The sequence below is a fragment of the Botrytis deweyae genome (genome assembly GCF_014898535.1).
Source record: "Botrytis deweyae strain B1 chromosome Unknown BDEW_003, whole genome shotgun sequence".
NCBI classification, from domain to species: domain Eukaryota; kingdom Fungi; phylum Ascomycota; class Leotiomycetes; order Helotiales; family Sclerotiniaceae; genus Botrytis; species Botrytis deweyae.
Window position 1 is genome coordinate 314315 of NW_024066210.1, and position 26991 is coordinate 341305.

The following is a 26991-nucleotide window of genomic DNA, read 5'->3' on the forward strand; positions in this document are numbered from 1 at the left end:
AATTCAACTAGACTCATTAATTAGTGAAGCAAACGTATACTCTTCTATCAATGTCAATTTACCATCCTTCTTTAGAATGTCACAAGAAAAATCCAGATATTAGCCTGTTTGGGAGTCTAGGTTTGAGCCTACATAATTTCTAACTCCTCAATCTTCGCTCTGTACCCCTCACCCCTCTCAAACTCCGCATTCCCCGCCCTCATTCTCACAGCCATCAAGTACCTAAATACCCATAGTCTCATCTCAAGATATTAGAATAATATTCCCGAATATTCTTATTCATATAATCTCCAGATGACCGACCCAATGACTTCCAACTCCCCCCTTCCCTTCCCATCCCCCCAAAATCCCCCATCAACAAATCATCTTCCCCCACAAAAAACCCTTCCATCAACAAATTTCCCTCCCTCTCATTCTCCCTCTTTACCTCCCCAAAAATCCCCCCCCCCCCCCCAAAAAAACAATCTCACTCCCTCGCGTGGGGTCGAACCACGAACCTCTCGATACCATTTCGATTTCCATATCCTAACAGTCGAACGCGCTAGCCAATTGCGCCACGAGGGATATTTTATTTTCTGAATGAATCAATTTGTGGTGATTGATGGGGCGGGGCGGGAGTTGTGCGGATATATTGTGCTGTGTTGTGTGGATAGGATATCTAGGTAGGATGGATGGATAGGATAGATATAGATGGAAGGAAATTATTATTATTATTATTATTATTATTCTTTGTGTGATGTGGTGGGGCGGAGTGGAGTGGAGGGGAGAGTGGAGTGGAGTGGAGTGAGATGAAATGAAATTCCGGCCAGGAAGTCAGGGAATGAATTATAACTTATAAGTGAGGGAAATATCGTCTTACAAGGAGAAAAAGAAAGAGAACTACGAGGAGAGGTAGGAACCTAGATAATGATGACATCTATATTTCCAACGACCACCTACCTACGAAGTACCTAGGTACCTAGATAAATAATATACCAATAAATTACCATACAATACACTATAATCTCATACCTAGATGTAATATACAATATACAAATATACAAATACCTAAACAATAAAAGATACAATAAAAGATACGAGATATATGCTAGGAAAAATATTAAACAATATTTTCTTTCCTCAATCAAGTTCTTTCTTCCTACTAAATTTCTCATTCTTCATTCATTCTCATAATTTCATTCTTTTCTCTGTTCTCTGTTCTCTGTTCTCTGAATTTCGATTCTCCTTCCCTTCCCTTTCTATTCCCAACCATCTAATCATACAAAGCCCGCCTTGCTCCCATCACAAACCCGTTTGTGCAATCCACTAACTATCATCGATTATCAGAAAACAAAAGAGATATCAAAAAAGTCGAAAAACAAAAGAAATAAACGCCCCTTCTCATATACTAATATACTAATATACTTAATAAGCCTGTCCCGTTTCAGAAAAGAATTGGCTTCCCTCATCTTTGTCCCTCCGCTCCTCATCCTACTTCAATACTAACATCCCGAGCCCACCCCCAAATATTTCACTACCACCCACCCCACTATCTCCCAACTATTTCATAGTTTTCAAGAATCCTTCTAAATCGAAACTTTCCTCATACTCCTTTCCATCCCACAATTCTCCCAAATCATCCAACCAACCTTTCTTTCCTTTCTCCCTTACTTCTCCAGTTGCATCAACCATATCTTCTTCTCGTTCTGTTTGAACACTACTATCTGCTGCTAATGGAACTTCCGATGTATCACCTAGATTAAAGAGGTCGAGGATTTGATCCGTTTCCATAGTTCCCAGACCCGCATTTTGTTGATTGACTACTGTGGATGCTACGTCGATTTTGAATCTTTGAAGACTATTTTGAATAAATTAGTATTTGATTTGTGAAATATTTGTGAGAGAAAAGAGTGGAATAACAGGAAAAATATAAACAGGAATTATAACGAACCTCAAAATCTTTTCCTCCAAAGTACCCCTAGTAATCAATCGATAAACATTAACCACCTTCTTTTGACCAATTCTATGAGCTCTGTCCATAGCTTGTAAATCTTTTTGAGGATTCCAATCATGTTCCACAAAAATAACCGTATCAGCACCCGTCAAATTAAGTCCCAAACCTCCTACACTAGTTGTAAGAAGTAAGACATCATATGAAGGATCGGAATTAAATTTGTTGACGATATCTTGACGTTTATTAGCATCAACTGATCCATCCATACGTAAGAATTGTACTGAAGGTAACATCTTCTTAAGAACATCATTTTGAACCATATCTAACATTTCCTTCATTTGACAGAAGATTAAAGCTCGATGAGGTGAGACAAAAGAAGTTTCGGTAGTAATTTCATTTTCGGAGGAAGGTTCTGTACCAATACCACAATCAACAAGTAAATCTCGCAAGGCCGTTAATTTTGGTGCGTGAATAGGATCTCGAAGACTAGTTCCTTGTTTGGCAAGAAGTCGTTGAGTATCTTCATATTGTTTATGACCTTCCTTCATAACAAGTGCAGGAGAATTGCAAAGTTTGCGCATATATTGTAGAGCTTGGAAAATATGTTGTTTTGCTTCTTTGTCACCAGATGATGCCTTTTCAGCAAGAGTTTTTCCTTCTTTCTTGGTGAAATCCTCGAAGAGTTTCTTCTGTAAATCACTAAGATCACAGTAGTAATTTTGTAAGATTTTGGGTGGTAAATCATCCAAAACTTCTTCTTTAAGACGACGTAGGAGGAATGGTAGAACTTGTTTATGTAAAGCTTCAATAGCAAGAGCACCAGCTTCTTGCTCTTTTGAAGAAGATTTACTATAACGACTCGCGGCAATTGGTTTGGCGAAACGATCCAGGAAAACCTTCTCAGCTCCAAGGAAACCTGGCATGAGGAAATCGAAGAGAGACCAAAGTTCCAGTACATTGTTTTGAATTGGTGTACCTGAAAGGATGAGTCGATGATTGCTAAGAAGACGTTTGACGGCAACAGTAGTTTTAGCTCGAGGATTTTTAATCAAATGACCTTCATCTAAAACACAATAATTCCAATTGAGTGGTGATAAAACATCAATGTCATTACGACAAATTTCGTATGATGTAATGACGATGTCAGTTTGACCAAGTTGTTCTCTAAAACGAGCTCGATCAAGTGGAGGTCCAACATAAGCTGTACATGTTAGGAAAGGAGCATATGCTTTAATCTCTTGTTGCCAATGACCGGAAAGAGTAGGAGGACATATGATGAGAGATGGCATTCTTCTGGATTCGGGAGCTCCAGTTTTTGCAAATTCCTCAGCTCTAAGATGATGATCACTTGCGACAATACATAATGTTTGTAATGTTTTGCCAAGACCCATGTCATCACAAAGAATTCCATGAAGATGATATTTGTTCAAAAAGTTGAGCCAATTAACACCTTCTTGTTGGTAAGAACGAAGTTCCGCTTTGATGGCGACCGGAATTTTAAATTCCTCAACTTTATGAGGATCCAAAAGTTGACCAATAAAGGTACGTTCACGATCTCTACCTTGTAATAATTCTTGTGATAAACCAGGAGGATCTGGAATACCTGCTTCAAGTGGAACAAGTTTAACCAGAGTAGCGAAAGAAGTTGTAGCAAGTACTCGTACATCAGTATCTGAATCACTCATTCGTCCAAGAACAGGAACGATGAGGAAAATAACATATGGTAATATACTATCACCCATGACAGCAATAAGATGATAAATTGATTCAATGACACCTTGACGGAAGTTGAGGTCGAGTGGATTGCTGATAGAAGGTAAAACTTTCTCCACAAGTAAGGTCATAGCTTCTACAGTGATAACACTGCAAACCGTTGCAAGGCATTTAGCTGCCATATAACGGAATACTGATAATTCCGAGTGAAGAGCTGTAACGACAAGAGGAAGTAATTCCATGATAAAAGGATATAATGATTTATCCAACGTGGGTGTCAAGGCACGAATTACAGACATGCCATCAATAGCTTCTTGTCCAAAGGGTTGTGCAGGATCTATGCAGTCTCGTGGAAGAGTACCACCAAATGCATGTCTTAGTGGTTGTTCCATTAGACTTTTAAGTGTAGGGACCTTGTTTAATAATTCTGATCCGAATATTGTCGAAAGTTGTTCCAAGGCTTCCTTGGCACCTCTTCTGGTTATTCTCGCTTCTTTGGCTTCTCGTGCAAATTTTGCTGCATCTGGATGATCTTTACGATCTTCTTCTTTCCGTAATGATAGAATGGCCGTTGTGAGAGGAGCATTTGGAGCGAATTCTGGTGTCTCTGAAGTTTCCATACACATAAATTTAACCAGATTTGATACAACCTTTTGTGCCGGTCCAGTACGACCACCTTCTGCAAATATTTCGATAAGTCGAGCGATAGAGAAAGCAGACCGTTGTTGTAATTCCAAAGTTTCCTCTTTCTTGACACTGTCCATCATAGATTTGATGATATGAGATGGCTTCTTAGGTGAAACCTTCATAGCGACCAAAGCACTTGCAGCAGCAGCCTTGATACGGGTATCTCTCAACTCTTTGATGCTCTTTGCGTTATTGATGACTTCGGTTACATTTTCGCGTGCTTCAGTAAGGGCTTGAGTTGCTATCATCCGTTGACCAGGAGAAAGCATTTTCTTTAATCGATCGAAATCCTCGGAAACACATTTATTAGCAGTCACAATGGAGAAAGCATCTGGTCCAGCTTCAGCTTCACCAGCTACGACAACCGCAAGTACAGGTAAACGTCCTTGGGAAACTTTGCCAACATCGCGAAAGGTATTGAAGAGTTGTGAACATTGGGTTCGAACCAAATGTGTGTAGCTGACTAAATCTCTATATGTGAGAGGGCGCTCATTTTCGAGAATCTTTGTAAGAGCTGGTTCAAAACGTAAAGCATGAGTCTTTGAGATACAATTTTTGGCGTATTCGTCGATGATGATAGAAGCCGTTAATTGGGTAGAAGAGAATGCCGAAGACATTCCTGGGGTGATACTAGCATCATATGCATCGAGAGCAGGAGCTGGTACGAGAGACATAATAAGACCCATGGCTTTTGCGGCTGATGCACGAGATCTAATCAAAATATCCATACCCACCAGATCCACATCACCTTGCATCATGGGACCATCGACGTCATGTGATGATGATGTAGGAGTAGGTTCAACAACCTTTGCAGCCTTTCGACGCTTTTTCGTTGGAGGTTCAGGACCAGAAGGTGTGCTTGGACGAGCGTTACTTGTAGGACCACTGGGTAAGTAAGAATTACCGGATGGTCTTTGGAAAAGTGTGGCGTTCATGGGTATTGGATGTCGAGATACACCAATAGGATGTAACGTAAGTTGCATAAGAGGATCGATATGTGGTGCAAATTCTGCAGATAAATGTTGTGGATCTCTCGCAAGGAAACGTACTAATGCTTTCCATACTTGAAGTGATAAATTCAAAGTATCTTGATTTCTCTCAACCAAAATGTTTTGATAGATCAATCGAAGAATTCTTCCATCCATCCAATCTCTAGTCCCTTCACCCTCAATGCCGACAAATGTCAACAAAGCTCGGAGGACTGCTGAGCGCACGGATGTGATGGTATGTCGAAGGAATGGATATAATCTTGGTACCAAAAGTCCAAAAGATTGTTCAGCATCTCGAGAGGCATTCTTTTTCATAGCCTCTAATACTTCAGGGAAACTGCAAAGTTTGGCCAACAAATCCATGATCTGTCCTGTACTAGCACTCAAATCATCACCAAGATTTGAGAGACATTCCCAAACAATATTGATGAGACCATCAAGTGCTTCAGGTCTCAAGTTGACAAACTCTTTGGCAATTGGAATAAGTGTTGCTGCACTGACAGAACGAACATCATCATCCCAATCACCTAAACCTTTCATCACAGCACGAATGACACCATCGATCAAATCGTTGTCTTTCAGTAACAAATCGTTTCGAACTGCCACCAAGTAACGAAGACCAATCATACCACCATGACAAATAGCCCAGCCTGGTTTATCCAGTTGAATGTCATTTTGCATAACGAGACGATACAAAATGTGATGAACGGAATAAACGACTGGAGGTGGAAGGTGAATGAGTAAAGCTCCCAGAGTTTGACCAATTGTTTCCCGAATAGGTGCAACAACTGTGTCTGAAACATAGTCCCCAAAACGATCCAAGATAAACACGCAACACAATCGACAAGCTAAGTCATCAAGCCAACGTTGATTGAGTAAGTTGTTTTCGCTACGAGTCTTTCCTAGCTGTCTTCCAGCGCCGGCTCCATGGACACGTATGATATCCCTCAAACCCATTGCAGCACCATGTCTAGTTTCCCATTGAGGATCGAATAAATCGACTACGAGGAATTCACAGAGACGTTCATAAGGCCACTCCGATCCTTCTTGCTCGCCCTCAGTCTCAAGTTCGGATTTGATTGGCATGATTGGGCCCTTGAATTCTGAAACGACTTTGGAATCCTCATCTATTTCAGCATTTCTTTCCGTTGAAAAGTAATCCGCCATAGGGTTCTTGGAATCTTCACCACTAGCATCCGGCATGGAAGTATCTGCATCATTCGAAGTATTGGTGCGTCGTACTGAAAGATCTACCAGCCTACTTTTGCTACCAGCAGTCATAGCTTCTCTTTTTCTCTTTCGCTTCAGTTGATTCAGTTGTCTCGCACTCAGTCCACTTTCTTCCGAGGGTGTAGATGTACCTTTGTTGTTTTCTTGTCGTGAGAAACCATTTGAATCCTCACGTGCCAGTGTGGAACTGGATCCGTTTTGGTTATTAGTTGGAGGTGCATATTCGAGTTCCTCTTCAGAGTATGGACCAAGAAGACCAAGTCGACCATCAAGGGTCTTCTTTTGATGAGCAAGACGTTGAGCGGGATCCAAAGAAGCTAGAGCCCAATCATGACCTCTATCGCCACCACGAACAAGTTCTTTCCCATACTTGAGAATCGATACAATATCGAGAGTATCGAGACTTAATTGTCCTTCGGCAAGTGGTGTAGGTTCTACGTCTTCTTCCTTTTTGATTCCGGATTCCTCGATTTTTGATTCATCTTTCGCCAAGTCATCCTCACCATTTGGGTCATATTTTTCTGCATTCTCAACAATTCCGGCTAATGCTTTTGAAGCAGCTGTTCGTGTGTCCCAAGTCTTATGACGAAGATACGGTACCACTCTTGTTAATAAATTGAAAAGTTCTTCGGGATGTGATTTCTGTACATCAGCCAATTGCTGAGCAGCAGTATTCCTAATTAATGGAGTGCTTCCCGTTTCCAGTAGCCTGAGTCAAAAGTCAGTATGAGGTAGGGGAAAGAGATGAGGCTCAAATGAAACTCGTTCAGAATATTCTCGAAATGAAGATCATTGATGATCATCTCATGTTACAAGAGATCTTCAATTATACAATTCCCGTAAAAATTCCACGGCATATTACAAGTTTCAAGGGTTTGATATTGTCTCAACCAAACATAGAAAAGATGGAGTGACCCAAAGAGAAGATACTCACGTGACAAGTCGATCCAATCTATTTCGACGTATCAGCATGTCAGCAAATCCATAATTAATTCCCGAAATGCAGCATTCAAATGCAACGCGGCCGCATTGATCACAGCTTAATATTGGGGGGGGGGGGGGGTGGAGGTGAAACATTACCTTGAAGCCATTTTCAATACGCGTGTGGTTCATTATCTGTATGAAGAGGATCAAAGGGAAAACGCCATATATGCCAAAAGATGAGTTTTTGTGAAAGTTCGTTAATCCATTCAACTTGGTTATCGTTTGGTATAGTCGTCGTCGTCGTGGCAAAAAAAAAAGTAAAAGTGTACCTTGGGTGATACTTGGAAGGATAATTGCCAGTATGCAATATCGAAGAAAAGTTTATTAGACGCGTAAATGCAATGAATTAATAAATAAGTAATCGCAAAGAGAACCCAAGAAATTTTGATGGTGTTGTGAGATATAAGTAAGGTTAAAGTTGATAGCGACGACGTGGTAGTAATTGTAACCTTTCAGCCTTGATCGCGAGGCGGGATATTTTTCAATTGGAGATTTAAATACGGGGGAAAGGTATTATTGTATTCTTTTCCCCTTTGAACTGAATGGCTGATTTGACTATGGTTGTTGGGTGTGTATGGTATGATTGATGCGGTTGGTGTGGTTGATGTGGTTGATGTGGTTGGTATGGTTGATATGTATGGATTGATATGTATGGTATGGTTGATACCGGTATGGTTGATTGATATATGTATGTAGTATGTACCGGTATGGTTTGGTATGGTTTGGTATAAAATTCGTTGGACTCGTTGATTGGTTGAATTTCCCCTTGAGTGGATTTTGGTGGTTTCTTATGGTAGCAACATGGTCGGTCGGGGAGTCGCCGTCCTTTATGGTCCTTAAGTATTCAGAAAATCCCAATAATTTTCTTAATTCGCTTAAAGGCTTAGCGCTGAACTTATCCCTGTTGCAGTTGCTTCAAGCCTTTCACTAAAATGGAGATCACGAATATGGCTGGGAAAGAGAAGAAAAAAAATTGAGGGAAGAGGGAAGAGGGAGGGGAGGAAGAGTGAGGAGTGAGGAGGGAGGAGGGAGGAGGGAGGAGGGAGGAGAGAAGAGCGAAGAGAGAAGAGAGAAGAGAGAAGAGAGAAGAAAGAAAAGAAAAAGGCAAGTGAAGTGTGATACTGGTATGAATGAAGTGATGGATGGATGAGTGATGAATGAGTAATCACAATTGGGTGAAAAATTAATAGAGAGAGCGAGAGTGAAGAAAACAATAAAAAGAACATCCATGATAGGAATAAGAAGAGTACCCAAGTAATATCTATTAGGTAGAGACCAACAATAAGAATGATCACAAGGGAAGGAATATAATATATATAAATATAACGTTATTATTACAACAATGATAAAATCTCTCAATCAACATCCAGTCAACTCTCATACATGAAGACATCGTAAGCAATAATATTTATGAATAACTTCACTTCAAATCGCAAATCACAATACATACATCCTCTTCTCTCCATTCAACCCGATATCCTCCAACTTTCCCATCTTCCTTCCGTCGGAAATTAAATTTGGAGATAATTTCATAGGTTGAGATTCCAAGCAAGTAGCCTTGATACAGATTACCGTATACCTTGACCATTGTGCTAGGTATCCAAGAGGGCATGTGCCTAAGAATCACAAAGTAAATCTACTCTAGAACATCATCGCCATCCAATGAAAGAGGACAGATGGTATTTGAATTTGGGATAGACTTCGCAACGGTCTTACAACAACGGTAACTCTGACAATGAAGCCTTATATCAGACGACGCGACGTGAATCAAAAGTATGTCGTATAGATAGGTAGGTTGATATATCATCACAAAGAAGAGACTTGATATGAAATCAATATCAATATCAACATCAATATCAGCATCAATACCAACATCGATATTAACATCAATATCATTATCAATATCAATATCATCATCAGCATCAACATCAATATCAAAATCAGTATCGATATTAACATCAATATCATCATCAATATCATCATCATCAGCAGCATCAATATCATCATCAATATCATCATCAATATCATCATCAATATCATCATCAATATCATCATCATCATCAGCATCAACATCAGCATCAACACCAGCATCAACATCAACACCAGCATCAACATCAACATCAACATCAGCATCATCAGCATCTACCTTCCATACCTTCCATACCATCCCACTCATCTCAGGCAAATAACCTGGGGAGAACATCAATTACCAATCCTACAAATAGACATCGGACTTCCGGTTTCATTGGAATGGAAACCCCATGTCGGTACAACCAATCACCTATGTACCTAACAGTCATCGCTTTATCACGATTCATCCACGTAATATCATTCAAAAGCCGAGTGAGTACTGCTTACGGCTTATGACTGAGTAGGTATTATAGATTGTATGCAAGGCACAATTGAAACATTGTACTACGACACTTAGGTATGGTTGGGTCGAGCAATTACCTATCTTGATGCAAATCTGTAACAGCTTATGGGAGAGGTGGGATGAAAAACAAGGCTGGCCGAGTTACATACTAAGGAGAGTCGGGCAATAATAGTCCAATCTGAAGATATATTGACGAGTCAGGCTGTAAGTTATCATTGATGAGATGGTGATATGTTATCGTAGATACCGTGATGCTGGAATAGGTCTAGAGTAGACTCTCTATATATATATATATAGATAATGTACTAGGTCGTAGTCGTAGTTGTCCATCGATCCTTCATAATTGAGACCGTTATGTTTCGATTCCTTGACGAAACTGGGGAATGTGTCAAATACCAAGATACATATAATTATGTATGTAGGTATTTATACATTTCTACCCAGTACCTATACCTACCTATATATCGATCTATATATCAAACTGTATATCAATCTATATATCGGTCTATATATACCTCTATAACACCCCTTCGTAAACTAACTTCTATCAGATATATCCTCCTCAATCATTCATCCCTTCCATTCATCCCTTCTCCTTCATTCAATCACTTGATAGTAATGACTTTGTTCACACGCTCTTGAATTTCATACCCACCAAAGCCAGATGATCTCCCTACCGTGAGACACGTTCTCTTCCCTTTTCAATTGGTCAAAATATATGGGCAGAACTAAAAGGCGGTGAATATACAACCAAAGCAATGGATAGGTAACATCAATGCCAGCCTGGATATGCCCCATCCATCATTCTCAAAACTCCATGCAATCAAAGTAACTTGGATTAGACATTGAACGTTGACCGTTAAATCTATTCATCCATCTTTCAATCAACTTTGGAGTATCTTGTAAAGCTTCTTTTTATATCTTTTTAATCACAAGAATCGATTTGCAAGTCTACACACTTCACTCAATGCGGTGATCACATCTAATTCTTAGCTACTCTACATCTGCCATCGTCTTGCTTTACACGTCTACCTCATAAATCATGGCATCTTACAATGTGCCAGCGACTGCCCCTCGACCGGCGGTTTATGGAGGACCTGTACCCATACCTGATCCTTCGGCACCCCCTGGAACTTTCGCACCCGGTACAAAAATCCAAGTCGGATCTCACAAGGTCGTTATTCAAAAGTACTTCTCGGAAGGGGGGTTCGCTCATGTCTACCTGGTGAAGATGCCAAAACCTATCGATGGGACAGATATTGCCGTGTTGAAAAGAGTCGCGGTCCCTGATAAGGAACATTTGGCAAATATGAGAACCGAAGTGGAAACCATGAAGAAGTTAAAGGGACACCGCCCAATTGTTACATATTACGATTCACATGCATCACAACTGAAAGGGGGAGGGTACGAGGTATTCTTACTTATGGAATTTTGCAATGGCGGTGGTTTGATCGATTTCATGAATACTCGACTTCAAAATAGATTAACGGAACCCGAAATCCTAAAGATATTCTCAGACGTGGCAGAAGGAGTAGCATGCATGCACTACCTCAAACCTCCCCTTTTACATCGAGATCTTAAAGTTGAGAATGTTCTCATAACTTCGACTGGTCCTTCTCGAAGATTTAAGCTCTGCGACTTTGGTTCCACGGCACCACCTCGACCTGCTGCTACGACCGCTGCCGAATGCAGATTGATCGAAGACGATGTTCAAAAACATACAACATTACAATATAGAAGTCCTGAGATGATAGATGTATACAGGAAACTACCAATTGATGAAAAGTCGGATATCTGGGCATTAGGGGTACTGCTGTATAAATTGTGTTATTATACTACACCGTTCGAGGCTCAGGGACAACTTGCTATATTGAACGCAAGTTTTAAATTCCCCTCGTATCCAATATTTTCGGACCCCCTTAAGAATTTAATAGGTACATCCAATGCTGCGCTCAACGCTCAAGGGGAAATTGTGCTAACACATTCTAGCATCCATGTTGAAAGAGAAGCCAACATCTCGTCCCAATATATACCAAGTTTTGAGGGAATCATGTCTCATGCAAGGAATCGAGGTTCCAATTAAGGATGTATGTTGTTTTATACCCTCCATCTTCCATCGAAAAATAAAAACTTACCATATTAGATATATGCTGGAAGGACCCAATCTGAATCGCGACAATATCAGCAGTTACCAGCTACCGAGTCTCCGACATCACCTCCAGTTGTAGGAGCAGTTTTTGCGCCTCCAACACAACAGCAAACAGTTATACCTGATGTCGTACCAATGCGAAGGGGAAGACCCACGGCTAATTCACAGCCACAACCTACAAAACCTAGTCCGTCTCCAATGAGAGGCACAGTTAGTGATCCATTTGCCGCTTTGGATTCTACAACTTCTGCTCCAGTTGTAGACGAAATCTCCAATCGATTTCCAAGCTTAGATCAATTCTCATTGCTTCACGAAGGGGGCAAATTTGATTTTGGATCAAACTCACCCACAAAGACATCACAACCTGTTAGCAAACGAGTTACAGAAAGATTAGCTGATGATGCATTTGCCATGTCAAATCGACCGGGGTCATCAACTTCAACCAATAAGCCATCTCGTGCTCAACAAATTCTATCCAGTAATCCACTAGAGCTTCAAACATCAGATGTACCAGCAACCTTAATTTATCAACCCACACCTACTCACCCTGGTGTGAAATCCTCATATGTATCCCAAGGTACAATGACAACACCAACTCCTCCACCTGCAAATGCACGACCTCCTAATTTCACTGCTTCTCCACGTCTCCTACCATCAGATCATCATCGATCAACTAGTTTACCACGAAACCAAATCGCAACTCCGTCTAGAACACCGACTCTTGAAGCACAAGAATTTTTACCTGTTCATCCTGGCTTACCTCGTACCTCTTCATACAATCCACCATCTACTCATTCAAAACATTCATCATCATCTAGACCATCACTCGAAATGAGTAGACCTAGCAATGAAGCTCTCGAAAGTACTATATCTCGAACAAAATCCAGTCTGAGTCGATCGCGTCCATCAAGTCAATATTTGGAATCCAATATGGACTTTCTTCGAGAAAAGGAAGGTCGTCCTTCGATTGATTCCCAACGACGCCCATCATACTCTAGGGATTTCGCAGTCACAGATCCGACTGATGATGATCCTCAGTCGAATGTTGACTTTCTTAAATCCATGGAAGATCATGAAAGGGTCAAGAAAGATAGACGTCGAAGTAGTGGATCAAAATCCAAACGTTCTAGTATGCCTTCGATTTCGTTATCTGGAACTAAAAATTTGCTGGCGGGTAAATTTGGAGATGCTTTCAAAAGATTTGAAAATAATGCTAGTGCTCCACCTGGTCCAAGAACTCCAAGTCCTCTACATGATTTAGATCGACGTGACTTGACACCAATCGCTGGATCTGAGGCAACAGATGATAGAAGTGATGATGGAACGGTAGATGACAATATGACACCAGAGCAAAGACGAGAAAATGAACGAAGAAGATTATCAATTGAAGAAAAACGCGTTTCTGATGCAGCAGCCGAATATCGAAAACGACTTGCAGATCGTGGTGGTGCACCAGCCCCAAAAAGTATTGGTGGTGTAACCCGAGCTGCAAGTATTCAACATAAAGTCAAAAGTCTCTTGGATGAAAATAGTCAACAACCTTCCCCAAAGAAAACGGCAGAAGGTTATGGAAGATATACCGATATACCAGGTCAACCTAATCCTTTACCAACTGGAAATCCATATGGAAAACCTTCTGTAATTCGCAAAACAGCTCAACCTTCAATCCCTTCATCCGATCTCAATTATACGAAACCTCGTCCTCAACAAATTCCTCCTCAATTACCAGTTACTAAAACAGGACCAAGACCAAGTGCCCCACCTAAACCTACACATCTCAATAATATGAATACGGGAGGTGGTGTTGCTATGAATAACTCTCCACCTAAACAGTCATATCTAGCTAATAGAGGTGGATCTGGAATTCAACCGAGATCAGATATGACGTCCTTGGAAAAAGAAGAATATCTTGCGGATTTTAGTAAAAGATTCCCGAGTTTGAGTAGTATTGAAATGGTGGAGAGAGAAATTGAGAGGGAGGGGGAACAAAGTACAGGGTTGGGAATAGGGATGGGGAGGAGAGATGATAGACCTAGGGTTACTAAGGAATTGTGAATTTTTAGTTGTAGATTTGGAAGGTGGGGAAAACAGAGTGGATGGGATTGGAGGGTAGGGGGGGTGTAAGTTATAGAGTGTTGTGATGTGATGAGATGTGATGTGGTAGTTGGAATCATGATATTTTATGTTATGTTAGCGGCACATGCATGTAAATGAGTGGAAATATACAGATAGTGGTTGTAGTAGTAGTAGTAGTGGCATCTGGATTCTGAAATGAAAGGAAAGGAACGGAATATTATGAAAAGAAGGAAAGATGTAGGAATGAATAGAGGAATGAATTAGAAAATTTATATATTTATATTTATTTATATTTATTGATAGGTGGTTGATTGAAGTGTATTATTAATCTATCTGTATATGTATGTATATGTATATCTAGGTAGGTAGGTATGTGTATCGAATTAATTCAAAGGGAGTGAATAGATAAATGTATAGCTTCCTCTCCTCTCCTCTGTCTTGTGGTTGTTGTTGTGGTTGTTGGGTATTGTGTGTTGTGTGTTATTGTATTGTATTGTGTTGTATGTATGTATTATTTAGATAGGTAGGTAGGTATGTAGGTAGATAGGTAGGCCTGGGGTAGGTATATAGGTAGATAGGTAGACCTAGGGTAGGGTAGGTAGGTAGGTAGATGGTTTTAGGTTTTATAGTATTGTATGTATGTGGATATATGAATATATATGAATATACATATATCTTCAAGAGTAATAGTAAGAACTTGGGATGTTTGTTGTTCTTATGAAAATGAAAGCTGGGGTGTGGTAATAGTAATAGTATTATTACTCAATTCTCTAAATCCATATAGAATTCTCGCTTAATAAATCAATTGTATTGTGTCATATTAAATCATATTAAATCATATCCCTTCCTCATGCACACCATGCACTCCCTCCCCCATCCACACTTCTGCCCCCCCAATATGTATAAACAATCACTGCTCCCAACTCCCAACCACAATCCACTCATCTCCCGTCTGACATCCAAACGAAGGCGCAAGCGCCACTTCTCCAAAGACTCGCTCGGGCTCCTCATCTGTTTCCCATTCGGCGTCGATATCGAGGTGGATGTTGTCGGTTAGTTTTTCGGGGGAGTGGCTGGAAGTTGGGGGGGTGCCTGGAAGCTTGTTATCTGTAGCTTGAGGTTGTTTGAGATGCTCGCTTGCTACTGGGGCGCTGGATTGTAGATTTGAAGGGTTGACGAGGGGGATTTCGTCCTCTGGGGTGAGGTTAGAGGGTAAGTTCTTGAGCTTGGGGGATGCTTGGGTGGTGGTTTGTTTAGCGGATGGGCTTGGGCTTGGGCTGCGAGGTTGGGGATGTGTGGGTTCGTCTTTTTGGATGGCTTGGGGTGCCATGCTAGATGGGGGACTTTCAAGATTGGTGGACGCAGCTGAAGGTTGAGGGGTGTTCTTTTTCGCGTCGATTTCTCCGGGTCGTGGAATCTCGACCTTCTTAGCCATTGATTGGGGCTGTGCAGTTTTGTGCTCTTTTTCTGCACTGTCGTTTTGTTCGACGATAGGGCCCTCAACTGAAGATGCATGAGTCGCAGTCGTGATAACTTCGAGGTTATCCATCTCAGAAGGGAGCTTTGATTCCTGCTTTACTTCACCTTCGCTCTGTGTCTCATCCTTTCCATCCTCTATGCACAATACCCCACGAGCTTCTTCTCTCCTCAATCTCTCATTTCTCTCCCTCGCTCTCACCAACTCCAAAACTCTCCTACTCGCCGAAAAACTACTCGTCACCTTTTCAAAATGATCGATTTCTTCCTGTCCCAATCCTAATTCCTGCATGCGTCTGTGAATCTCAGGATGCGTGGCTGCTTCTTCATGACGACGTCTGCGCGCGGAAGTTTTGCATTCCATGCAGCCGCGCTCGAGAACGTAGCGAGATACTTGCACGAGTTCGTCTTCGTGGTTGGGATAGTTTTCACAATCGGTTTGAGAGGCGTAGGGGAGGAGGGCTTGGGGACAGGGGGTCCGGTGGAAGATGTGGGGAGTGTTTAGGGAGGGGTGGTGCGGACAGTTGTATTCTGGGTTTGGTTAGTGAGGGATGGTAGGAAAAAGGGGGGGGAGGGGTTAATATGAGGAGATGGGTGAGGAGATGGGTGAGGAGATGGGTGAGGAGATGGGTGAGGAGATGAGTGAGGAGATAAATTACCTTGAACCACGTATATACATCGCTCTGTATCCTGCGTCTGATTGGGATTAGACGGTTTTGGCGCGATGATTTTGTGTTGACCACCCAGGGTTCGGGGAAATATGAATTTGGCTGTTTGTGATGACATCATTATTTCTTGATGTTGCATTCAAAAACAGAATTCGTTGTTGAAAGGAAGTAAAATCTTGTGGATAGTACTCGAGAAATCTGTATTATGTCGATGTCGATGATGTGTTGAGAATGTGAATGTATGATGTATGATGTAAAGTTTACTTGTAATGTTATTGCAAAGAAGCTGTGTTCAGTTTATGTTTATATGCAACATGTCTCTGTTCTAGAAGCCGTAGCTTAAGATGATTAGGGAATGTCGTACTGATACTGAATCATATGTACGGTATTCTTACAGAGATATGGACGTATTGATAGCCGTACATTTCTTGTAAGATCCATTCATATCATACTGAAAAACTAATGGTAGATTCGCTAATGGAATATTGTCATATGGTTTGTTTCTATGCTGAAGAAAAACAGTATTAGTTGAAATCCCACTCTCCTGAAGAGGATATTCTGTGGACAGTCTATACAATCATGCAATCATGTAAAAGGAGTACATCTCAAAATTTGTAGAGGTCTAATTTGTTGCTGAATACATGTGATCAAGAACATCGTCTTAATTGATAACAACTACTGCATTCTATCAAAGTCATCTACAGTCAAATACTATATTGTGCTCAATATGCATACTCGCTAAAATCAACCATTGGTAATGTATTCCTCGGCACTAGGAGCGACATACTTGCGCTTTAGATGAAAGAAGATTATGCACAGTTGCTCAGTATGTCATGAACTATACACTCGTTTCACCTTTTGGTCAGTCTGCTATTTATCTCTGTCTTTACCTCACTACATTTACACATCCGCAAGTGACTTTATGAAAAATAGCCGAGGTGGAATTGATGGTGCTGATATAACACTCTGCTGTTAAATCGAATCGGAAAAAGATATCTGCATTTACATTTACGTCGACATCGTTTCGTGTATCTATATATCGCATTTAGGACAACAACTCATGGATTATCATAAACCGAATATTAATGAAATTGAAACCTAATCCTAAGATCTAGAATAGACAATCTCATCCTACATATCCAATTCAAGTAAAATTATCTCTGAAATCACCAAGAACCCAAAAGACCCCATATGATACCCAATCCCAACTTCCATCCCCTGAACCCCATCTAATCTTCATTTACAACCTCTTAAACCTCCCCCATAAATCCTCCCAGCATTTCCTTCCCTTTTCCCTGCCACATCTCAAAGTAGAATTGAAAACTCCACATGTATCCCCATAATATCCACCTCCCTCTTCAATAACAATAGAAACCCGTTTCCTCTCCGCAATCATCGGTCTTCTTTGCGTGGGAATTGCACGTTGATGTTCATATGTCATCATTTGTTTTCCTTTTCCATCGTCGCTGCCACGGCGATACATATCCGGGGAACTTTGAGTTTTCTTTAACGAAAAAGGGGGGCTTGTTGGTAAGTGTGCATTATTATCGCTTGCTAATTCCTTCCCCAGATCATTCGCCAATCTATTATCTGTATTCGGTATTAAATCCATCCCTGGCATATCGTCCCTATCTCTCCTCTGAATTTCCACATCCAACCCATTCCCCCTTTCTTCATTTTTTAACCGAATCTCTCCGCTCGAGCCCTTCTCCTTCATCAACTTCCCACTCCTCACACAAACCTCACATTCCTCACCCCCATTCCCCAAAATCTCATACCGATACCCCTGACTCGAACAACAGCCTCCGAATCTCGCAACACAATTCTCGGTGTGAATAATATTCGTCGGATGAGTAAACGGTTGCACGAAATGGGAACAGGCGTGTGTGGTAAGGAGATATATACATTTTTTGTCATGAATCTGGATCTGAGTTTGAATGGGGAGATGAGATGTCGAGTGGGATTGAGATGGGAATAGGGGGTATGGAGATAAGGATGAGGAACGAGGTTTGAAGGGTGGTGGAGATGGAATGGACATTTTGTTTGGGATGGCGATGGCTTGTTTGCCTGTTTGTTTGGATATTGTGAAGTGTGTCGATGGGAGATTTGGTATACACGAATAAAGGCGTAGTTCGGTTTTAAAACACTAATTGCATGGAAGATTACGTTGCATTTCTGTAGGAGATTTCAAGAATTAGTAGAAGATAGAGGGAAGAAAAGTGTGATTAATATATCTAAGCTTGTGAATGGGTTTGAGAAGATGATTTCTGCAGACCCGTGAATGGATTTGGGATGGAAAGTTTCCACCATTTCTGTAACTTTTTGGAATACATGTTACCAGTTATCGAATGATCAGATTTTTGACTTCTGATTCAACAAAAAAGGATTGTTTGATTGTTCATTCATAAATAAATTCTATAAGATTTGTGAATGGTAAAAGTTGCGATGATATTGCAAGACGTAAAATAGTCCAGATGATAGCGACAACTTGCTTGTATAAGTGTATAAAGTATAAAACTAAAATTTAAACCAGATGGCTTTAATAAGATACATGGATCCTGATTTCTTTCAGAATAATCACACAATATCCCAGCTTTCCTCTCCACCATCTCTTGTACAACCTACTCCAGAATCCGCAATACCCAACTAAACCGCATCAAACTCTCCCTCCAGCCCATTTCTCAATCTGAACTCCGCATACGGACCCAAATGCGTACTGGCCAAATGATCCATCAACTGAAACTCATTTACTCTTCCCCTCCCCCCATCGTCACCCAGCACCCCTTCCCCTGGCCCCCTAAAATTAAAACAAAACACTCTTTGCATTCTTATCTTCCTTCAATCTATCCGCAACCAATTTACTCACCGTAGAGTGATACTTCACAGCCGTCGTATGGACTCTCCGGTTGAAAAATCTTTCGATCCTGATTTTTTGAAAAGCTTGAAATTGGAGTAAACTCACCCTCTTGTTAATATTCCAGCAAATATTCCAGCAATCATCTCAGAAAGAAAATGGTTCTCAGAAGATGTTTGTAGGTTGAACGATTGTCCAAACCCAAATTCTCCTATAACGTCTAAAGACATGTGCTTGAAGCCAATACCCATATTGATAGGTATCGACCATTTATCTTGAATTTTGCCTTTGATAGATGCGCTCGCTAGATTTTGTATTAAGAGATTAATTGTGCTAATCCTTGTTGGCTCGAAAGCTAGCAGAGATGGAATAGAGAAGCCTTTTGAAATAACCCTTCTCTTGTATTTATGGACTGGGAAATCCACTGCATTGTGGACGTTATGGACACCTGGTGTGGTGACAAGAGCAGCATATCCTTTCGATTTTTGAACATTTTTCGATGAATAGATTCCTGAATATCATGAATTAGAAAACGATCATCCATGACGTGAATGGTAATTTTACCATATGAACGATTGTCAACCAACATTTGGAATTAAATGTTGGACACATAGCAGTAAGCTTTTAGTATCGAATAGTAAGTCCATTACCAGATTAGCAGTACTAGTCCAACGAAGTATCTTATTGCATGTTGTCTACCCCATAAAAGTTATCTGTGTAAGATCTCATGTTTGCTAGTCGCAAAAAAGAAAAAGCCAACAGTTGGTGATGATGCGAATCGATGATTCCTATGAAATACTAATATTAATTGGTATAACTGGTAAACATATCATCTCAGTAGGATAATATAATATCAGGAACTCGTAATTTCAGCCCAAAAAGGGAAAAAATAAGTCAATCCATCCATCAGCCTAAGTAGTTTGCCGTATATCAATCAAACGACTTCCATTCAACATCATTTCTTCGATACATTTATCCCATCCCCCATATTCATGACCAATACTGTATGGCTTGCAGAAATAACAGACGACCAACTTCCGCCTATCATTCCCATATTGTTGGTATCAACTTGGTTGATAAAGTGTATAGTACTTTAGTCTATTGTGTTTGTATTCGTTCTTGATCATTATTAACTATGGGAAACTAGTATTTAATATAGTAGAAGTGCATACGCTAGTGCATACGCTAGTGCAATACAGTGCCCTCTTAGATCACATGATCGATATCCCGACACATATCCAACTAAAAAGGCGACACAGCATATAAGATGAGAAAATTCACCACGAGTCCCAACTCGGTTGTACGCACTCCATAAGCGATCATCAAAATGTGCCTAATGTAAAACCACGTAGAATCCAAACTCATTATATACAACATCAAATCGACCCTGTTAATCCCCACCCACTACAATTGGTGAATCCCATTTTCACACCCCATTCATTAATCATCACCCATTATTATTTCCCGTAGCCACACCCCAGAAATACGCACACCATGAACCCAAGACCAACACCACCAAAGCCCCAATACAACACTTTGAAATCTTACGATTTCTCGGTCCATTCTCATTATGGAATTTTTGCTTGCGCTCATTAATCAAGTCACCATTAGCGATTCTCTGTTTGCGCGTCCATTGCAACATGCGGAAATCAACGCAATAATAGGCGAGTCCAATCATGACGAGTGCCATGAATGCCGATGCTGCGGAAAGAGCAACATAGAGAATCGTGACATTGTCGTAGGAATTGTCATCTGCGTCTTGGATTACTCCGGCGACGATACCGACGATGATGCTCATGCTGTTTTTTGGTTAGTAAAGAATGGTTGATTGAGAGAAAGTGAACGTACGCGTTGTTCATGGTGACTTTGAGAGCGTATGCGGATCCGAAAACTCCTTGGTGCCACATTGATGTTCTGATACTATCGATGATCAAAGTTGGACCGAAACAGTATGCGAAAGCGTAAATGCCGAATGCAGCATCTGTACCCTTGATTGAAGGAGCCCAGTTTACAATGGACATTGATATTAAACAAGCAAAACCAGTGACGGCAACTGAAAAGTGTTAGCAGAAGACTTATTTGAAGAGAGAATTAGTTTACTTACAGAGAGTAACTCTGTTTCCCCATACATCAACAAATATACCAATTAGAGGAACAAAGAAGAATCCTGAAAGGGTCAGTCTTGTTTTACTAGATTTTCAATGTTACAAGATACTTACCACCATATTGAATAGCTGATGTGTACCATCCGGCTTGTATAGATGATACACCCAATCTTTGCTCAGCCATTTCTGTAGCATTACTAGTAAAGAGACCAGCAGTCGAAGTTTCAAACAATGAAAATGCCAAAATGACCCAGAATGTCCAAGGTAATTCAAGAACTTTGCGTAATTCAAATCTCTTGTTACCTTCTGTGAGTTTCTCGCCAGTAGCTGGATCAGATGTAGAAGGAAACTTTTTATTGGCGAAGCGAGTAAAGATGTAGAAGCCGAGAGTCATCAAATTACAGAAAACATTCATGGCTACGGAAACCCAATAGACATTTGCAAAGTTTCCTGTGTTCTTTGAGATGATGTTTGCGGATGATTTACCAACAAATGCACCGATTTTGCCGATTCCCAACTCAAGCGCAAGTGTCGAAGCGAATCCATGATTGGGAGCGAACCATGAAGAGAAAACTTTGTATTGTGCAACTTGAGTAGCAATATCTCCAAAAGCTTGAACAATTGTACCACCAATCATGAATTGATAGTTTCTGGTCTGAGCAGCTCCGGCAATGAGAATAGATCCAATTGTGAAGATGATGTTGCCATAGAAGATTGCGCCTAGAGATAGTGAGTAAATTGAGATAAACGAAATATATAGTCCTCTTACCTGCTCCTCCTATTCTATCCGTAACAAGACCACTAACCATCATTAAAGCTGTTACCATAAAATCTTGACTGGCACTCAATAAAGCATATTGCTTATTGTCAATCTTCATCTCCTTCTTGATTGTTGATTTCATTGCACCTGTAATTCCTGAACTCCAATGCGAGCCAAAACCAATCATCGACACTAGGATGACTGAAGCAAGCTTCCATTGCCAAGGTATATCATTCCCATTGGATTGTCCATCATTATTGGCGATATCCGATCGATGTTCCTCATTATCGCGTGAAGAAACCGCTGACACAAAGGCTTCGTCTTTCTCCTTAGTATCGTGTTCCACTGATGGCGTACCCGATGTCGAATAGACGGTCTCAACTATCTGATTATTAGACATAGCCGAAGTTTATCCTCGAAATTCGAGGTAAGGCTGAAAAGATAGGGAATGAGTAGTTCGTGAAGTGGATCAATGTAAAATCGAAAAACATCCTCATTTTGAGTTTATCTGATCTTCTTTATAGAGTTTCAATACAACTGTTCTTGATATTCTATGACCAACGTGAATACGACTTCGGCCCACTAAACGTTGATGATCTGATACAAATTATCGTTGAGAAAATTGCAAGTTGGGAAAAGTTCCCGCAATGTCTGCTTGGCACATCAGAATTTTTATCAGATGGTTCGGAATCGTTCGAACAACAAGGATCTATATCTGATAAGAAGTCTTAGCCCGAGAATGGAGCATTATTTGAACATATTTCCCCGATAACGTGGTTTCCCCACTTGGAGCGGTGTTCAATGAAATCACCGAAAGAGAAATAATCTCGGTACCGAGCAAGTTGAAATAGAATATGAGAATCGTTCAAGTACGGAGTACGTAGCTGAGCGGCGGCTCGCAGATTGAATTTTTGAATACTTAGCTAGTCAAGTCTTAGGAACAGTTTGTGAAATTCTCGATATTGTGAAGAGTCCCTCTCTCCATAAGCTAGTACCCTGTCTCGAGCCTGTCAACTCTGCTGAAATCTAGCTATGACCTTGCAAGCGACAAGAAATCAAAGAAAGTGATAGCAAGAATTATCACGTGGAAAACACATGATGAGAACCACAGATTGTATTGCTCAAAAAGTATGGGAGCACCAGAGCAACCACATTTCATGTCATTTACCGATAAAAGTTTGCATGAATTGCCACCCGCAGGTCTTGGAAGTATCTCAATAAACTTTGAAGTATCCAGGTTGCAGCCGCACAAACACACCATCTGGATCATATTTCTTTGAGATCTCGACCAATCTCTCATGATTCTCTTTCCCGTAGCTCGGAAATACATCTTGTTGAAGCGCAGCGTAATTTTGGTACAGAAATCTATGCCAAAGATTTCGCTCTTTGGCTAAAGTAGTGGATCGTGCAATACAATTCTCTGCAAACGCTATAATCCGTTTATCATCTGTGATGTCGGTCCATTGGATGGCAATATTGATTACTAGAGTTGTCAGACGACGGTGAGATTAGACATGGTACTGTACGGAAACTTCCGAATTATTTACTCACGAATCAAAGGACCATCTTCTTTGGTTATACCTAGAGCATTCCCACCATTCTTGCTAAAGTGCGAGATCATTGGTTCGGAAATCGGTTGGAAGACCAGCGCAGGCAATAAATTTGTAGCATTTCTGATGTTTTGAAGTTCCTGATCAAATATCTTGGATATTTCATTTATTAAACTGGCATCATTCAATATGGTCAATGTCCAATATGATTCCCTAAGTCCAGAAGGTTGCGATTCTTCTGTTTCATTGATCAACGACGTAAGGGTCGCAATTCTCAAGTCAGCAGATATAGCGGGTATCTCAGTAAAATTTCCGAAAATAGGAGGGTTGATGACTGGTTTCCCATAGTCCAATGTGAAACTGACGAGGGATGATTCTATCAGAGGTACGTAGACATATACCAGAAAAACTGCAGCAAATGGATCAGAAGCATGATTGATATTGAGGTTGACCAATGCCTCAATCGCATTGGATAGTTCTGTTGCATTTGAAGTTGTCGTTCCGCCCCACATATCACCCTGCTCGAACGAAGCCAGATCAAATCTTGTAACAATGCCAAAATTATTTCCACCTCCTCTCAAAGCCCAATACAAATCTGGGTACGATGCTCGATTAACATCGCGAATGGAGCCATTGGCAAGAACAACCTAATGAACGATAAGTTTAAAAATGCGAAAACATGAGAGGAGTCATACTTGGTAGTTATTAACATTATCGCAAGCGAATCCATACCGTCCAGAATGAAAAGATATTCCACCCCCAAGTGTTAGACCCCCAACTCCGATTCCGACTACTCTACCACCTATAACTCCAATTTTTGCTGCGTCCATTATCGGATAAAGATTGGACCATAGTGTACCTGCTCCAACGGAAACTTCTGTTTTGTCGCTCGAGATATTGATTTGGTCAAGATTGCTTAAATCTATCACGACTGCATTCTCAATATTTGATGCACCTGAGAAACATGCATGCCCACCACTCTTGACGGCAAATTGGCAACCTTGAGACTCAAGTACTTGTATGGTAGTAGAGACATCTTCCGCAGATATCGGCGTCACTCGACATTCAGGTTGCAATTCAGCTTGTTGCAGCGACCAATATAATTGCTCAGATTCATATATAACACTACCAGAAAATGATACCCGGCCTTTGAGAATTCGAGAAAGAAATTGACACTGAAGAGTTAAGTATGATCAATTTTGCTTTCTATGATAGACTTACAGCGGTGTAGCATTTTGAAATTGAATGTGATTGCCCAAAGTACTCGCCTCTTAGGTCGAAGCCAAAACAGCAAGATATCCATAAAAGAAAGGTAAAAAGGTATAATGACGAGAACATGTTGATAAGTTGATGAGAGCTTAGAGTTTCGATAATCTAAGAGGAAGAGAAGATATGGAAAGTCCGAAGTGGCTTGATGTTAACACTAGTACATTATTGGAAGGTAGTGCAGCATGGTGAACAGTAAGACAAGAGTGTCTTGACCTATGACCAAATGGTAGATACACTGTGGCATGAGAAAATAGATTGATTTCAGCATGCATCAATATTAGTGGTTTACTTCGTTGATCAATCCTGCGAGAAGCGCATCATTTGTTAGCATACGGTCAACCATTGCTCACTTACAATTTTCCCTTTTATCCTTATCTTCATCCCAGAAGACTCGATAATGGATAAAGAGTATACCAAGCATTTGGTAGGCGTTCATTGGTGAGATTCCTCGATGTTCTTTAGCAGCAAGATGACATCTTCTCGCTCCATTCTATTTTACCCCACACTTTACCTTTACATAGCGTCTACCCGTGTACCCTTAATGCACACGTTATATACATTGCATCCGATCCGAAATCGTCTCACGAAAAACCCGAAGACCGAAACCTAATCGGTTGTTTACTGTCAACTTTGTGTTTGGACTCGACGGTGCTCAACAATTGTCGACTTGTATTTGAAGATCGAATTTGAAGATTGGAAGTGCTTCAATGCTGTATCTGCATATTTGTATTCGGACATTCAAAGCATACTGGGTACGATTATCGAATCCGAATTGTGGTATTCATGTTTGGTTTTGAGCTTTGATTCCCAGCAGTGAGATATTGAGTGCCTCGTAAGTCTCGATAAGCTTATTTGTATAAAATTATTCTGGGATGTAATTTCGGATCGTATAGTTGTGGAAAGACTGTCTCACTCCTGTGGTATGTCTATATGGATCAATGAATTTGACTTCACTGCCAATATTATTAACCCATTCACTACGTCTCTTTCTAACTGAGCCATAGTGATGATCTGATAGCCACACTCATCACCGCCTCATCCGTAAAATCTGTGACCAGTCTTCGAGTTCTATGTGCATCTGAGTCTTTCGCAATGAGGTTAATGCACGCCGAGAAAGAACACCATCTTCCCCTCACTGATAGGATTTCTTTGAACTCAATATGGAAGTCTTACCTGACCATGACTAGGTAATATTCTTAATGGCAATTGTGCTTTTGGCTGGATTGGTCGACCGTCGTGTTCGTGGTTTGATTGAAGTAATCTGGAAAAGAGCAAGACGGGGTAGTACATTTCTCTTCATACCACTTGAGACGTGAGAATAGAATTTTCTTCCGAGAGGACCTTTACCTAATGATTAGGAAATTTCTATAGCGATATCCATCCACTTGGAAGTAGGCGAGGAAAAAAAGGTGTATGATTTTTGAGACTTAAAATGAAGGTTGTGTTTGTATGCAGCCACCAATACACATTAATTCTTCAGAAACAGATGTAAAAGTAGTGACAGAGACTCCAACAGTCTAAACGGAAAACTCAAATTTACGACAGATAGCAAAGATCGATATGCCTTTATGGGTCCCACTCTTTGAACCTTCATCTATAGCTTTATCAAACTCCCAGCCACCAAACCCAACAGTCAGATTTGTATATACTAGTGGTGCTCGTAACCACAAAAATGGTTAGGGATATATATATAACCTTCCTCTAGCAAATCCACTTGGATGAGGTTTAAACAAGTAGAAGAGTGGAGAGCCTCGGTCGCGGATATAGACCATTGAGTTGTAATCATATATAAATCCACACCGAGGACCTCGGCGTAGACATGCAACAAAACGGTTTCAAATACTTCCAATCCAGTAATAGTGAAGCCACGTCGAAAGACAAGGAAGTGAGAGATGCAACAGAAAATAAAATCCAGTAGAGAGCTTTGTCGTGATGAACATGCCAACAAATGTGATGTGCTGCGTGCTAAGCCCTGAGTAAGAACAAGGGTTTGATTGCTCCCAAAATCATCTGCGCCGCCAACACCCACTGCTATGATCGAAAGGCTAGACCGAGCGAGTTAATAAGACTCGGGTCGTATTGATGATGTTGATGGAAATTGTTGGATCCAATCTTTGGATTGCTGAAAGGAAGGAGAAATTGATTTCTGTACAGCCGCCAGCTTCACAATGACT

The 26991-nt window shown here is 40.7% G+C and overlaps 7 protein-coding genes across 7 annotated transcripts; 1 reads left to right on the plus strand and 6 right to left on the minus strand.

Moving 5' to 3' along the window:
* Positions 1-1499: 1499 nt before the first annotated feature.
* Positions 1500-8533, minus strand: EAE98_001487 (uncharacterized protein). The gene is made up of 4 exons (XM_038949106.1): positions 7633-8533; positions 7487-7504; positions 1931-7261; positions 1500-1837 (listed from the first exon to the last, which is right to left on the minus strand). The coding sequence occupies exons 1-4, from the start codon at positions 7641-7643 to the stop codon at positions 1540-1542; spliced, it is 5658 nt and encodes a 1885-aa protein (XP_038814091.1). The 5' UTR covers positions 7644-8533; the 3' UTR covers positions 1500-1539.
* Positions 8534-9172: 639 nt separating this feature from the next.
* Positions 9173-9712, minus strand: EAE98_001488 (uncharacterized protein; the record flags this gene model as incomplete). Its single annotated transcript, XM_038949107.1, has 1 exon — positions 9173-9712. One exon carries the CDS (start codon positions 9710-9712, stop codon positions 9173-9175), a length of 540 nt encoding a protein of 179 aa, XP_038814092.1.
* Positions 9713-10657: 945 nt separating this feature from the next.
* Positions 10658-14418, plus strand: EAE98_001489 (uncharacterized protein). The gene is made up of 3 exons (XM_038949108.1): positions 10658-11844; positions 11900-11997; positions 12054-14418. The coding sequence occupies exons 1-3, from the start codon at positions 10953-10955 to the stop codon at positions 14112-14114; spliced, it is 3051 nt and encodes a 1016-aa protein (XP_038814093.1). The 5' UTR covers positions 10658-10952; the 3' UTR covers positions 14115-14418.
* A 627-nt stretch (positions 14419-15045) lies between these two features.
* Positions 15046-16400, minus strand: EAE98_001490 (uncharacterized protein; the record flags this gene model as incomplete). The annotated part of the gene is made up of 2 exons (XM_038949109.1): positions 15046-16142; positions 16271-16400. 2 exons carry the CDS (start codon positions 16398-16400, stop codon positions 15046-15048), a joined length of 1227 nt encoding a protein of 408 aa, XP_038814094.1.
* A 1119-nt stretch (positions 16401-17519) lies between these two features.
* On the minus strand, positions 17520-18317 carry EAE98_001491 (uncharacterized protein; the record flags this gene model as incomplete). The annotated part of the gene is made up of 1 exon (XM_038949110.1): positions 17520-18317. One exon carries the CDS (start codon positions 18315-18317, stop codon positions 17520-17522), a length of 798 nt encoding a protein of 265 aa, XP_038814095.1.
* A 2263-nt stretch (positions 18318-20580) lies between these two features.
* On the minus strand, positions 20581-22398 carry EAE98_001492 (uncharacterized protein; the record flags this gene model as incomplete). The annotated part of the gene is made up of 5 exons (XM_038949111.1): positions 20581-20932; positions 20982-21186; positions 21238-21300; positions 21353-21958; positions 22008-22398. 5 exons carry the CDS (start codon positions 22396-22398, stop codon positions 20581-20583), a joined length of 1617 nt encoding a protein of 538 aa, XP_038814096.1.
* Positions 22399-23212: 814 nt separating this feature from the next.
* Positions 23213-24886, minus strand: EAE98_001493 (uncharacterized protein; the record flags this gene model as incomplete). The annotated part of the gene is made up of 4 exons (XM_038949112.1): positions 23213-23481; positions 23550-24195; positions 24244-24723; positions 24770-24886. The coding sequence occupies 4 exons, from the start codon at positions 24884-24886 to the stop codon at positions 23213-23215; spliced, it is 1512 nt and encodes a 503-aa protein (XP_038814097.1).
* Between the last annotated feature and the right edge of the window lie 2105 nt (positions 24887-26991).

Bases quoted from the DNA above. Each gene is read 5' to 3' on its own strand.
- EAE98_001489 (XM_038949108.1), top strand. From the start codon at position 10,953: ATGGCATCTTACAATGTGCCAGCGACTGCCCCTCGACCGGCGGTTTAT. The intron at 11,845-11,899 runs GTACATCCAATG...AACACATTCTAG, and splicing joins CCCCCTTAAGAATTTAATAG to CATCCATGTTGAAAGAGAAG. The intron at 11,998-12,053 runs GTATGTTGTTTT...TTACCATATTAG, and splicing joins TCGAGGTTCCAATTAAGGAT to ATATATGCTGGAAGGACCCA.
- EAE98_001487 (XM_038949106.1), bottom strand. The intron at 1,838-1,930 runs GTTCGTTATAAT...TATTCAAAATAG, and splicing joins TTGGAGGAAAAGATTTTGAG to TCTTCAAAGATTCAAAATCG.